We start from the raw sequence: 15,268 nt of genomic DNA, 5'->3' as shown, positions 1-15,268 counted from the left end.
TAAAAGGTACTGGCCCTTTAATACCGCTGCGGAGTGCGCAGCCCACCGCTTTATGTACAGTGACTAAAGAGCCCCAAAAGGAGAAGAAACTGAGCCAGGAATGACAAAACAGAAAGTTATGGAAGAGACAGTCTGCAGAGCCCCACAGAGTGTTACCACATCGATCGCTGCTTCAGAGGAAAAGGAAGTGAGGTCATAAGAGGCTGAACTATAAGCTGCAATAACCCAGGGAAAATGGCTGCCTATAGAACTGAATGGGAGGCTTCAGGAAAATGGCCGCTGAACATGTGCTCGGAACGATCGGTCTGCCACACGCAAGATGGCGCCAAAACAGCATGTAATGTAGCCCATAGTGAAGCCAGACATGCTTGCCCATATTACAAATGGTGGACTGCGCGGTTTTACCCCGCTGCGGCCGCCACACACATCGTCTGCACCCCCAGAAAAACACCGAAGTGACACAGGGCCCCCAACAATACACAGCACCACAGCGCATGTACAAAAGACCCCCGCAGGGATCGCCACCGGGAGCCCCACACAGGCACAGACATGGGGGACACACAGCAACACAGGACTGCCACCCCAGACAGAGGCCCCACACAGAAGTACTTACCTGTACCAGATGGCATGGAGTGCCTCTCAGAACGGAAAGCCGCTGTCCTCATCTGACAGGGAATGCCGTTAGCCAAGGACAACACACTACAGTATCGCAGATGAGTCCAGTGAGGTAGCCACCTCACAGCTGCATCCCTGCTGCGAGCAGGGATGGGTCGTTCATAATGCCAGGACGAACCATGGCTAAACGCTCGATGGCGGGCTGGGGGTCCCTCTGACCCTCTGCCCTGGAGAACCAGGGCGGTCAGTCCAATTCCCAGCTCCGCATGAATCCATCTTCATCCGAAGAATCGACTAAAAACTAAAGCTGACAAAAGAAACAGCTAGTATAACAAGAAAAAACTGACATCTTTAAAAGAAAATAAAAAAGAAGATTAGAAAGGCTGAGACTGTAGCCCCAGCACAGGGAAAGCCTAACTACTCCTGACGCTAGGCAGAAACAAACTGAGTTGGGAGTGATCACTGCAGGGGGGTATTGACCAGTGGGACAGCCAACATGGGTGTGTCTATGCAAATTCTTTTGTTCTTTTGCCTAAGTCTTATGCCTAGCTACTCCTGCGGAGCGGAAGTCAATACCCAATAGTGATGACTTAGAGGAGGCGGCGACTGTCGGAGGACGCAAGAGAAAAACCCATTTGCCATGGGGGCTACAAAAATACCATGCTTTAGCCTGCATTCACAGAACACCTGAACAGAGTGTATTTTGAAGCATCTCTTGAGGCATATTTACACATGTATAAAGCTTTAGGAGTTTGTTTCCTGTGCTAAACAGGGAAAGGAGAGAACAGTTTCAAAGGAGGAGAGAAATTCTTCCGGAATGAAAATGCGCAAGGTGTTTACAGGTGTTCCCATTGAAATCTATGGAGCCCAAAAAGCCAGGCTATGCTTAAAAGAGGCTCATGTACTTTTTCAAGTGTAGGGTGTAGAGCAAAGGGCCACTGAGTATACAAGTGTGAACAGGGACAATTAGAAGGAATGGATTTCTGCAAAGTAAGGCCCCTTTCACACATGCGGACCATTCAGATCCGCCTGTCAGATTTTTAGGCGGATTTAAACGGATGCCCCATGCATCTCTAGGGGGCAGCGGATGTCAGCGGAGACATGTCCGCTGACATCCGATCCTGTCCGTCAAACCCTATTTTCCATCTGTCTGGCGGACCGCATCGGATGAGAACTGACAGGTCTGCCGTTCTCATCCGATTCTACCATAGAGGACAGCGGGAACCTGACAGCTCTGTCTCCGCACACAGAGCGAAGACAGAGCTGCCATCTGCCTGCTCAGCGGGGGATCGGCGGATGGATCCCCCGCTGAGAAAAACGGAGTCCGCCGACGGGACGGACAGTGTGAAAGGGGAATTAGGTGTATTGAAGGTGTGAATAGGGGTTTAGAAAAAAGCTCCCCTTTTTTCACTAAGACACCCTTGACACACCCTTGACTGTTTCAGCAGTAGGACAGGAAGTTTCTATCCCACTGCCGGAATACAGAGCTGTATACTGTATGTAGCTGAGACTACACACAGTTCCTACAGTACTGAGAGCTTCTGCATGTCTTAGTGAAGTAAATTGCTTGTTTGGACCAGCTTGGTCTAAAGACTATTTAAATTTCACTAAAAAGCTGGAGATCACTTTCAAATCACTGCGAGAGTTGTAGCCAATAGGAGAATTGGGCCAAGAACTATCTGCAACAGTGTATTTTATCATTTAGAATAACATTTCTTACCTAAAGTCCATGTACTTTCATCACTTATTGTAGAATCATAAAGCCGTCCCTGGAGGAAAAAAGAAGAAAGAAAGACGTAATCAACAAGTTAACTCATTCTTAAAATAGGAGTGCGAAATTGTGAACATGATCTTGTGCACACGTTGAACCTAGATGTGCCTACAAGTACTTTCACATACCTTACAGAGCACCCTGAGAGCTTTACATTTGAAGGTGTTCTAATATACAACTACTAATTGCAGTCTTAAACCACTTCATGGCCAGAGGTCATTGAAGCCTGGTGGATTTCAAGACCTTGTCTAGCAGCATCAGTAAATTTGTTAACTCTCTAAATAATTTTTTAAGTTTAGATTTGTTTTTAAGGAGCATGCAGAAAGGGCCAGGAAAGGTTTATGTCACAGCTGTTTTCCGAAAGCAGACCATGTTCAGTTAAATGCTGGCAGCTGCAATTGGTTGTCATTACTTCACTGTAAAGATGGAGGAAATAAAAAAAAAAAAAAAAAAACCCACACACCATACAGTCGGTGGATCATTTCAACAATTTACCCCACAGTCTGCACTTACATGCCACCAACAAAGAAGTTTTATCAGTGACAGTAAAAAGGTTTTTACTAATAGTCATGGAGAGAACAGACCCAGAACAGAATATTCATTAAGCATCATCATGACAGCCATCGAAGTAGCATTTCAAAAACTAGGTCATAAATGGCAACCTATGTACATTTCCTATGACAGCTAGACTTTAAAGAGCAACTCCACTATGGTTGAGAAAAAAAAAAAATTCCCCTCTGAGTGACCAATATACTCCGTAGAGATTTTAACAAACTTTGTAGCATATTTCTTACTTTTGTTACTCTGAAGAAATAGCGGCTTGTTTGACCGTGTTTGCGAACTGATTCTGAATGGGACTGGTTCATTATAATTATCTGATGTACACTAAGTGTCCTAATGAGAAACGTTGCAGGGTCTGCATCCATTTACAAGTATTTACCAATGGGGGGGGGGGGGGCATGGCCAGCCACAATATATGCGATTTATACACACTTGCACCTTTCGGGTTCCCTTTTCCATGTTTACACATTTGTAACAGTATTACGCTATGGGACCCTTTTTTTCTTTTTTTCACATGTATGATCCAATAGTGGTTGAGGCCTTATGATCCAGGTTATTCGGAATACAGTGGATCACCATTTACAAGGGAGCCATTCGGTGTTGTTGAGAGTTAACTTTTGGAATTGGCTAATTATTCACCAATATCTGGTAAGCAGATTGTATGACTGGAAGAGGTCCCATCTTAGTTGAAGATTCTTGTTTATTGAGGAATACACTTGTGTCAAAAGACTATTGGGACTTTATATACACACACGTGTGATCACAGCACGTACTATTGTTTTAGCGCAGCTTGTTATAATTTATTTACTGTTTGGTGCTGTCACACTTGAAGCTGCTGCTTCTTTTTCTTTTACCTAGCGAGGTTATTTCCTCTTTTTCTTTATACACAGCCACAATATATGACAGCTGCAAAGTCTTGAAGCTCCTAGAGAGGACCAGCATTCACAGCCTGGTCTGCACAATGACTAAAAGGCACTGGTACCTGGCATCAACCCTGTGCTGCACAGCCCAGGAAACTGACCGATTTCTTTCCAGGCTCCAGCAAGGTGGCAGCATAAAGGGTCACTCCCTCCTCAAAGAGCATTGTGGCCTAAGCCTCTCACCCTAAGCTTCCACCAACTCCGTGCCGGCACAACCTGAAGAAGGTAAGGGAACACAGACAAGACTTCAGCTTCACCTTCAGCTTCTCTTCTCCCAAAGGGCTGGTGGGTAAAAACATGAACATCTGAGAAAAGGTTTTTCCGGTAAGACCAAAATCCAGTTTTCTCTTTCATTCAATGACGAACACAGCTTCATATCTTCTTGACCCTTGGGACGTCCCAACGCAAGTGAAGGATGGGAAGAAGACAGCAATAAACAAACTTCTCAAAGGCTAATTGTAGCCAGCCAGGTAAAACAGGAGCTCAACCAGAACAACTGGAGCTCCTCTGACAAAAAAGTACACCCTCAAAGAGGACAAATCCTCACCAACAGCAGCCTGGAGAACCTTGCGGCCAAAGGAAGCATCCATAGATGCTGACACATCCACCTTATACAATTTTGTGAAAGTGAGCACGGACGAGCAGGTGTCCGTTTTGCAAACCTGCACCACTGACGCCTGGCGACAGAAGGCCCAAGAGGCACTAAGCGCCCACGTAGAATGTGCCTTAACAGGGAAAAGGAGGATCCTGACCCTTGATGGAATAGGCCTGCACCACTGTCTGCCTGATCCATCTGGAAATGGTTGCAGCAAACGTGGCCTACAGAAATTGATTCCAGGTGATTGGTGCCTCAAATTGCCATCATCCCAAAAATTCGATGCTAAAAACTAACACTATACAGTGTTGATCTCCTCTGAGAAAGGGGAGGGATTTTTAAGGCAATAACATATGAAAAAACAAAATAAATAAAATATGATAATTTATTGGTTAAAAACAATATATCATGTCATGAATACATGGATATAACAGGTTCCCTGGCCAATTGTGGAAAACCACGGCAGGCCATGGATCACAAAAACATGTGACATATATCTAAGCCATACAAAAATGGAAATAGACAAGAATGGTGAAACTGTGCAAGAAAGCAAGGGATATAGTATCTCTCCCACACCGGGGTGCAACCCTAGGTGAAGGAGAGCATTAATCCAACGCGTTTCGAGAGAATAAACAAACTTTTAGTTCCAATCTTCGTCAGGGATTTGTCTATTAGTCCCTTTATTTTCTTACCTAAAGAAGAAAATTCCACAAACAAACACAGAAAAAATATACATTAGAGGCATGAATAGCTTGACCCATCCTGCACCTGTTTCCAAGGTCATGGATGTAAAAAATGAGCGGAAATGAAAATAACATGTCACTATATATATATATATATATATATATGTGTGTATACAGATATAAAAAAAATTTTTTAGCGCAGCAAACGTGGCCAGCCCCTTACGGGGGTCCATCCGTAAGGAGAAACAGTAAATTTGATTAATAGAACGACTCGTCGCCACCAGGTACACCCTGATTGCCTTACATTCTTTGGATGTGGTTCGGGCAATCTCTTTAGGGTGCTTAGGTTTAGGACACAAGGAAGGCAACACAATGTCTTTATTTAAATGGAAACCAGAGACGACATTAGGAAGGAACAACTGGCAGGGATGAAGCACCACTTAATCTCGGTGAACCACCAAGTAAGGTGAACGACAAGACAAGCAGCCAGCTCAGACACCCTCCGTGCAGAAGAAAAAGCCACCAAGAAAGCTACCTTATGGGAAAACGTAAGCAGAGGCATCTCACGAATATGTTCCAACGACGGTTACTGAAGAACCGACAGCACCAAATTGGGATCCCACAAGGAGAATGGAGACCGCACTGGGGGAGCCAAGTAGCGAACCCCCTGAACAAAGGTGCGAACCACAGAAGCATAGCCAAAGGACAATAGCAAATCGCCAAGGCCAAACCTGGCCCTTGATGGTACCCGAGGCCAGACGCTGCTCAACACCTCGTTGGAGGAAGCCAAACTCAGAGACACTGAAAAGGAGCGAGGGTGAATCCCAAGAGATTCACATCCCTAAAGTACGCTCTTCAAAACGCAATGGTAAATATACCTAGGAGTAGATTTACTAGCTTGCAAAAGCATGGGAATCACAGATTCAGACAACCCTCTATCCTTCAGCACCTGGCTTCTGACAGCCAAGCCATTAAAGCCCTTGAGCCAACAGATCTCCTCTCTAAGAGGAAGTTTCCAAGGAGTATCGACGACCAACCATATCAGATTTGCGTACCAAGACTGGCGAGGCCAGTCTGGAGCCACTAGAATGGCCATAATCCCTTCTGCCTCGAGCCTAAGCAGGAGTTCTGGAAGAGGAAAGACATATACAAGAAGATACTGGCCCCAAAAGAGACACCAGTGCATCTGTGGTGTGGACCAGAGGATCCCGAGACCGTGCCACAAACCCAAGCATCTTCCTATTGAGACAAGATGTCAACAGGACCAACTCAGGAGTTCCCCACCGCAGACACAACTGATGAAAAACACCTCCAGAGGAAATGTTCAGTATATTGATCGGTAGCCTGGATATTTCCAGAGTTAAGACACCCTGAGCACAATCCGTGCCAAAAAATGCCACCCCACTCGGAAAGGCTGGCATCCGTGGTGACCGCCATCCAGTACAGGGGAGGGGAAGGAAGCATTTACTCTGTCTTAGAGCAAGAGAGCGAAGCCACCAAACCAGGGACCCTCACGTATCAAGACTCAACGGGATCAGATTTTCTAGAGACTGTGGATTCTTGCTCCACATGGCAAGAATCTCTCTTTGCAGAGGTCTTGTGTGGACAGATTTTGGAACTCGTCCCATGGGAGGAACACCCTGGCTGAGGCCAAGTCCAGAACACACCCAGATAGGCCAAATAGGTGGACGGAACCAGAGCCAACACCTGGTAATTTAAATTTCCAACCAAACTCCTGCAGAGTCCGCACAGTAATCTCCCTGTTGTCTGTCCGAGCAGTCAGACTTTGCTCGCAGAAGGTCATCCAGGTACTCCAGTACCGCAATCCCCCGCTGGCCCATCAATGCCAACACCTTGGCAAACACTTGTGAAAATCCAAGGGGCTAAGAATAAGGCCTCTTGATAATGCTCCTTGCCCATGAAAAGCGGAGAAAGCGCGAATGACCGACATATATCGGAATATGAAGGTAAGCGTCCTTAATATCAATAGAGGCCAGAAGATCCCCCTGATATAGGGATACCACTACCATACAAATGGACTCCATTTGAAACATCTGTCCCCATACAAAGTGGTTCAGAGCTGGAGTACCAAGATTGGGCATAGCTCGCTTTTCTTCCTGGGACCTGCAAACATGTTTGAAAAAAACCCATGAAACAAACGTTCCGATTCTGAGACCGGAACAACCACCCTTTGTAGTGTCAAGTTTTGCAGCACCCTAAAAGAGACCTAACAAGTGGTCTGAGGATAAAACACAGGTTGGAAGGAAAGAACCTCTCTGGAGAAGAAGACCGAAAACGATCTTGTAGCTAGGCCAAATCAACTCGTGGACCCACTTATCTTGAATCAGGGAGGTCTATGGGTCCGGAAGGAAGCTAAGACGCCCCCCCCCCCCCAAATACGGATTATGGCACCCCTTCAGGCAGAAGAGGGCTTGTTTGCAGGTCTAGAAGTACCCACTCTCGGCATACTAGACCAGGATCTCAGGGAACCCCTGAAGGAGGTCCTTCCAGGCAGGCTCCAAAACAGGCATTTCCTCACAAAGAGAATATTCACATAAGGCCTTCTGGAAAGTCTGGTCCGCAGATATTAGCCATATCATGCCCTGAAGGATCATTGCTGTCACGGACAGCCCAGAGAGGCATCACAAAAACTGCAACCCCTGGACCAAATAGTCCGCCAGCCCCGCAAAGGCAGGTGGAAGCTGTTCCCCCCTTCAGATCCTGGTGCAAAAAGCTTTGCCCACTCAGGAAAGTCAAGGACACCAAAACTATGGTGAACACCGGTCTAAGGACCGAACCGGCCACAGTAATGTGGCGGACCAAAGTCTTAGCTCTCCTGTCAAAAGGATCTTTTAAAAACGGTAGACTCCTCCACCGGAAATAGCATGGATTTATTCAGCCTGGAGACCTGCCCATGTACTCAACAAAGACTCCAGAAATACCGTCTATCAAAACGCTTAAGCACCGCCATATTGCATTTAGAACAACTCCAATGACTCGCGACAATTTTGTCACAGTAGGCGGGAAAAATTGAATACCTTTGCCGCCTTAGAGGATCTGCGGATCCCAAAGGGGACCGGTCCCCCTGACGCAGCAGCAGCTGCATCCCCCATGTTTAAAGTTTCCCGCACCTAACAATCAGTGCATCCACCAGCGCCTTTTCAGGTGCATTTGCAGTAAAAGAGGAATCATCCTCTCAGAGCACTCAAAGTGCATGGGCGCAGACCAAGCAGGGTCGCTATTTACTAAGTTCACCCTGAAAACATAACAAGCAGGGAAGGCCGTCGACCTCAGTCCCGCAAGGAGACACCAGCCAAAGGTCCACAAAAAGGACCACCTATTAGACCCCACAAAAAAGCAAAAGGGTCGCCCTCCATAGAGGACATAGCCCTCTTGAGGAGGAGGGGGGTGCCACTCGGACAGCTTGGTTAGCAGCTCGGACAGCTTGGTCGGTCACTCGGACAACTTGGTTAGCAGCTCACAGTCACTCTGACAGGTTGGTTAGCAGCTTAGTCAGTCGCTCGGACAGCCGCTCGGACAGCCACTCGGACAGCAGCTCGGTCACTCGGGCAGATTGGTCAGTTACTTGGCCAGTCACTCGGACAGCTTGGTCAGTCATTCAGATAGCTTGGTCAGTCACTCGGTCAGTCACTCCGACAGCTTGGCTAGAGCTTGGTCAGCAGCTCGGACTGCTTGGTCAGCAGCTCAGCCAGTCACTCAGACAGTCACTCAGACAGTCACTCAGACAGTCACTCAGACAGTCACTAATGCCCCATACACACGTGCAGATTATCTGCAGACTTTTGTCTGCAGACTTACCAAAACCATATAATATGAGGTCAAACCTAAACACTTTCAATTTGTATGCAATCCGGCAGGCCCTTGCACTACATAGAAAAGGTAAGTCTGCAGACAAAAGTCTGCAGATAATCTGCACGTGTGTATGGGGCATAAGACAGTCACTAAGACAGCAGCTCGGACACCTTGCGAGGCGCGTACCCACAGATCATAAAACATCCGCTTTCCTCCAACTCAACAACCACCACAGGGAGCCCAAATGACATCACTGCACCCGGCCACTAACCTCCAGGAAGCAGGGAACCCACTCAAAACCCCCTGTTGTCCAACCCGGTTAGCAACAAGCACATCCAACCCCCCTTTAGAGCATGTGGCAAAGACAGCTCCTACCTCACCTGGGGAGAGGGGGGGTTGTGTGCCAAAAGACCCACCACGACTATTTAGAGGGGCTGGGAAACCCGGGGGTGCAAACATCCCAGGGAGGGGCCCACCTCCACCCTGAAAGACCACCAAGGGAGAGGGGAGGGGGGGGGGCGACACGCTACTTCCCACACCATGGAACGGGGTGGGCACCATTCCAGGCAGACCACCACACCATCTTTAAATGGGGGTGCTGCGGATAGAGGCGTGCTGCGACACAGGTCGTGACCAGGGCTATGCATCCTCACAGGGCGTTTTCACTCGCTGGCCAGCCCCGTCCAGTGGGGCTATGTCACGGCCAACCTAGCGCAGAGCTAAGTTCGGGTCACTCTTGCTGGCCAGACTGGGAAGACCATAAGGATCTAGGATATCCAGTGTGTCGTCCAGTCCGGCAGTTGACTGTAGTTCTCACAGAACAGAATATAATAAAAGAGAAGAAAAAATTCAGTTTAACCACTTGACGACTGCCCACCGCAGATTTACTGTGGCAGGCAGCCACTCCTGGGCAAACCGACGTAGTACTACGTTGTTCGCACTCAGGAGCCCAGGGGGCAGGCGCACGCCCCCTGCGCACTCCCGCCCCCGCTCGTCACCCGGGGAGCCAGTGCGTGTGTCAGGTGGCTCCCATTGCCGTCTGATACCGGCGATCTCTCCCTGCTGACAGAGAAGGACGGACGGCTGATGTAAACACAGCAGTCCTTCCTTCTCCCTCGGATGATCACAGAGGCTATGTGCTCCTGCTATATAGGATCACATGTCTCTAAACATCTCACAAGCCCAACCCCCCCCCCCCACACAGTTAGAATCACTCCCCTAGGCTTACATTTAACCCCTTTAACCCCTTGATCCCCCATAGTGTTAACCCCTTCCCTGCCAGTGTCATTATTACAGTAACAGTGCATATTTTTAACACTGATTACTGTAGTAATGTCACTGGTACCCCCAAAAGTGTCAAAAATGTCAGTTAGGGGGTCCGATCTGTCTGCCACAATGTCGCAAGTCCCGAAAAAAAAAAAAAAAAAAAAAGAATAAGATCGCAGATTGCCGCCATTACTAGTTAAAAAAAAAAAACACCAACAATAAAAATGACATAAATCTTTCCCGTAGTAAGTAGATGCAATAACTTTTGCGCAAACCAATCAAAATACGCTTATTGTGATTTTTTTTTTAACCAAAAATATGTAGCAGAAAACAAATTGGCCTAAAAAGTTAAAAACTTTGATTTTTAATTTTTTTTGGGAATGTTATATAGCAAAAAGTGAAAAATTGTTTTTTTAAAAAAAAATTGTCGCTCTTTTTGTTTACAGAGCAAAAAATAAAAATCACACAGGTGATCAAATACCAGCAGAAGAAAGCTCTATTTGTGGGGAAAAAAAAGGACATCAACTTTATTTGGGTACAATGACGTATGACCGTGCAATTGTCAGTTAAAGTAACCCAGTGCTGAATCACAAAATAGGGCCTGGTCATTAAGAAGGAAAATCTTCCGGTCTTAAAGTGGTTAAAAAGAAAAAACGCCAGGACCAGAGATCCCAGCAAGGAACTATGTTCTTACTAGGCAGAAAAAAACTGATGACCTATAACAGGAAGTGGCAGTATACTTCCTGGATCTGCCCTATAGGCGTAGTCAAATTTTCCGCCTAGTGTACTACTCTTGTAGGGGGCAGCAACACCGAAGGGTCAAGAAGATATGAAGCGATGTCCGTCAATGAACGAAAGAAACATGAATCTCAGGAGGAAGAATTCCCTGCTCTTTTTGTATTGAACACACTGGTTGATTTCCCTAACTCAGATCAGCCTGCCTCGGAACAGGTTAATAAAAGACATGCTGCTCATTAAAAAAAGAACATAAATAAAAATTACAGGCTGATCTCTGCAGAAATCTTTCTAGATTTTAAACTCATATTTATCAAATAAAGAAAGAAAGAACTGATCTTATTAAACATAAAAATGGGAACAATTTATAGAGTCATAATAATCTGGTGGACAGTTTTCAGGGACAGTAAGAGTAAAATTACAGACCTGGAAGATCGGTCTAGAAGGAATTACAAAGTTTAGTGGGATTCCGGAAAACATTTCCCCTCCTGCAACAAATATTGAAAGCTTTGCTCCCAGAAATAAAATAACAAATAAAGCTTTGCTCCCACTAGAACACCCTTGTTCATCATAGACAGAGCTCAAAAAAAAATCAAAGGCAAAAACCTTGCCAGACGCTGTACCCAGAAACGTGCTGGCCAGGATTTATTTCTTCTACATCAAAGAAGGGGCTATTGCAGAGACATGCAAAAAGCAGATGCCACCAGACCCTTTTTGCCTCCCCCCCCCCCCCCCATTTAAAAATTTCACTGATCTCCTGGCAGCAACTTTGTCACAATGTACACAATTTAACCCATTGACTACCACCCTACTGCTTATTTAGGTGGAATCACCCAACTAAACTGATAATTTCACATCTGGATCAAACTTTTGCTGCAATCCTCTGAAGAGGCTGTAAAACTTCCCCACCAATGGGGTCTACCCAAAACCTACAAGCAGGCGCCTCCAGCAACGAAGCCCCTGAAAACATGTGGCTGAGCACAAGTGTTGGGACACCCGATTTGTCTGTCTCTTTAGAATCTGGGCAAGGGCTAACCACTTGCCGTTAAGGTTTATTTTTTATACCAGGCCTCACATCTCACACCCATACACTTTAATGCGTAGCTGTGACACCCTCGTGGCTTTCTGAAACTCTGGGAAAATATGTTTTTTCTGTTGTTAACCTGTTTATTAAATACTGTATGGCACGCTTACAACTTGTTTGATTTTGCTGTATGGCTTTGCTGCCCTAGTTTCTACCCCGATAACTATGAAAATGTATCAACCTCAGATTCCATTCATCTCCTATGGCTTACCCAGTCTTCTATTGTAATGGTGTACCCTCTACAACTACCCCTGGAGGTACCCTAATCTTTTGATATTACAATAGATCTCTTTAAAAGTTTCCATGCAAAATGTGAAGGGACTAAACAGCCCCTTCAAAAGATCCATGATATGGAGTGATGCCATCTCTTAAATTGTGATTGCTTCTGTGCTCAAGAGACATATGTATGCAATATCACCCCGCCCCCTCCTCCCTGTGTGTCTCACACCATCTATTTCAATTTTTTTTTGCAATTCAGATAAAAAAAAAAAAAAAAAAAGTGACGATAATGGGATTTTTGAATTACCATGTGAGACGGTACTCACTGTCACTGGGAGCGAAAGACAGATACTTAATGGACACTGAGAAAATGGTTTGGATAACTTCAAATGGGAGAGTAATATTTATCAACAATATCTCAAGAAATATGAAGATTTAATCCCACTTTACACTGTGAGACCTATAGCCTGTTGCCATGAAGTCTGTGACTCCTAAATAATCAAAGCAATGCTTAGATGTGTATTCCATGTACTTCAATGTAGGAGATGGGACAGACTGTCACTGGCAGTCTTTTCCTATTGTCTATTGAGGTGTGATGTGGATTGTGTCAAGTCTGTCTGTTCCATTGTTAAATGTTAATGACCTCACATTGTTTCTGTGCAGAAGGCTAGATAATTAGATCAGGTTAATTCTATTTCTGTATACAACTTCATCTGCATAAGATAATGTAATCAGACAACCCCTGACCTGTGTGTGGTAAATTCTGTGTGACTGTTCAATAAACGGAGATTCCAGTACAAGCCGAGTTGTCGGCTAGCTTTGTATGGGGCAGCTGGGAAAATCTGATATGTTCACGACTGGGAGGAAGCCGTATACTGACGGAAGTCCACAAGTACAGTGTGGGTTGAGGTTCCGTTACACCGTAAAATTCATTTCTTTGATGTTCATTGATGGACACAGCTCCTGATTATTACCACTAGTAGGCACAACATATTTCATACCCGGAATAGAGAAACAGTTTGGTGGTGGGATAGGGGATTTGCGATTAAAATGAATCACACATAACGGAAAAATTAGATCACTTCGCGATTTAAACACAATTGGAAAGTTGACACTAAATTGCTGGAGTTATTTGCAACTAAAACACTTTGTAAGTTTTTTGCCCCAACCCATCAGATCAGAAAAAAAAAAGTTGAAACTTGTGGAAAAACAAATTCGTCACAAAATTAAGACATGGCCTGTCTCAGACATAAGATGTTAACCGATCTGGCGGGAACGAGGAAACTTACATTTATAGAAAGTTGGGAAAGAGAAACAGAAAATGGTTTGAATAAGCATGAGGAGAGAACCGTGTTGAGAGCCGCACACTGCACCGCTAGAGACATAAACACCATCAAGATGAATGATAAGTGCCTCTCGAAATGGTATATAACACCAGTTATAGCACACAGCTGTCAGCCAGTAAAGTCAAATCTGTGCTGGCGAGGCTGACAAGCAGTGGGCACAATGATTCATGTCTGGTGGGAATGTCCCAAGATTCGGGAGTATTGATTAAAGAAACAACAACTTATCAATAAAATTACAGGCAAGATTATTAGGGATAACCCCTAGACATGTCTATTCCATAGAACAAATAGATCTTTAAAACATTACAGAAACTCGATAGTCCCAAACCTGCTTAATGCAGCAAAGGGGACAATCCCAAAAAAATGGCATGAAACAGAAGCCCCTGCCATAAGGGAATGGTGTGGTAGAGTAGAATACATATATATGATATGGAATACTTGTGTAGTAGAGACGAAGAAGTAGACTGCCTATCAAATAGGTGAAGAAAATGGATTGACTTAAAAAAAAACAGAGAATACATAGATTTATGGAAAGATTAGAGGAGTGACTAAAGAGTAGGACATGCTAACTTATCTAAGAAAAGGAGAAGTAGGACTTCAATTCGAGTGGGGTAGATATGGGGGGATTGGGGAGAGGAGGTAGGGCTTTAGGGGAGAAAATATTTTGTTATATTTGAAAACCTGATTTTTCTTTTGATTTGTAACTGTGAAAAAAATGAATAAAAATTACTGAAAAAAAAAAAAAAAAAAAAAAAGAAGACGACGACTCGCAGCAAAATGCAGGATACACTTGCGATGCCATTTTTGCCTTTTTTTTTTTTTTTTTTGGCCATTTCTGTTGGTGATTGTCCAATCGGGCAACGCATGTCACCCAAAAGTAGTTCCTGAAACTTCTTTTGAGTGACACGCGTCGCGCAATTTGGTATGCATTATTGCAGCGCCAATAAGAAATAAAGACATCACAAACGCTTCCTGCGTATATCTGGAATTCAAGTCGCCTGTGCGAATAGAGCCTAAGATGTGGAGGTTGAATAACCGCTTATTGTAGAACTCTGTCCATGGGGGACAAGTCAACAAAAAAGAACTGGTGGATTTCTTTACCGTAATGAAAACTATTTGCTAATGTCAAATCCCTGGGGGATCGAAATGGGGTTCAGGTAAGTATCAGGGGACTGCACCCAGATGGTTGTTTTACCTTAATGCATAGAATGCATTAAGGTTAAAAACTTTCTGCCTTTGGGACCACTTTAAGAAGCTGAAGTAACTGTGTCATAAACTAACCCAATGTTTTATTTCCCAATATGACCTACATCTAAAAGAGCTCAAAATGAACTTTTATGCGATGGGTAATAAACATTTGACAAAACAAATTAAAAATAGAACTAGTAGAAACAGAATAGAATATCTCTTAGATTCGGTCTGCGTAGTACTACTCAGAATTAAAGAGTTTGACATGGGCAGATGGGAATGTGCCACAGTACTAAAAAATACATATAAATACATTTCGTTCATCACTTAACTTGCCTAAAATTTTGGCCATCACAACCTTCAAACACTCTTTGACCCTTTTTCAACCTTAGAAATACAAAACGCTATGAATAACTTGCCTTTACATAAAGCACCGGGACCAGACAGGTTCAGTAATGAATAATACAAATCT

The 15,268-nt window shown here is 44.7% G+C and overlaps 1 protein-coding gene across 1 annotated transcript in view; it reads right to left on the bottom strand.

Annotated features, from left to right (window-relative positions):
• The window catches only part of NUDCD2 (NudC domain containing 2), a 60,445-nt gene that overhangs the window by 30,918 nt on the left and 14,259 nt on the right, over positions 1 to 15,268 (bottom strand). Inside the window, exon 2 of the mRNA XM_082256908.1 lies at positions 2,336 to 2,384. Within this exon, the coding sequence (XP_082113034.1) occupies positions 2,336 to 2,384 (49 nt within the window). The remainder of the gene's footprint in view (positions 1 to 2,335; positions 2,385 to 15,268) is intronic.

The sequence above is a fragment of the Pelophylax lessonae genome, assembly GCF_965119305.1.
Source record: "Pelophylax lessonae genome assembly, chromosome: 4".
Taxonomy (NCBI): domain Eukaryota; kingdom Metazoa; phylum Chordata; class Amphibia; order Anura; family Ranidae; genus Pelophylax; species Pelophylax lessonae.
The sequence above is the reverse complement of the archived record's forward strand: the minus strand, read 5'-3'. Positions and strand labels throughout refer to the sequence as shown.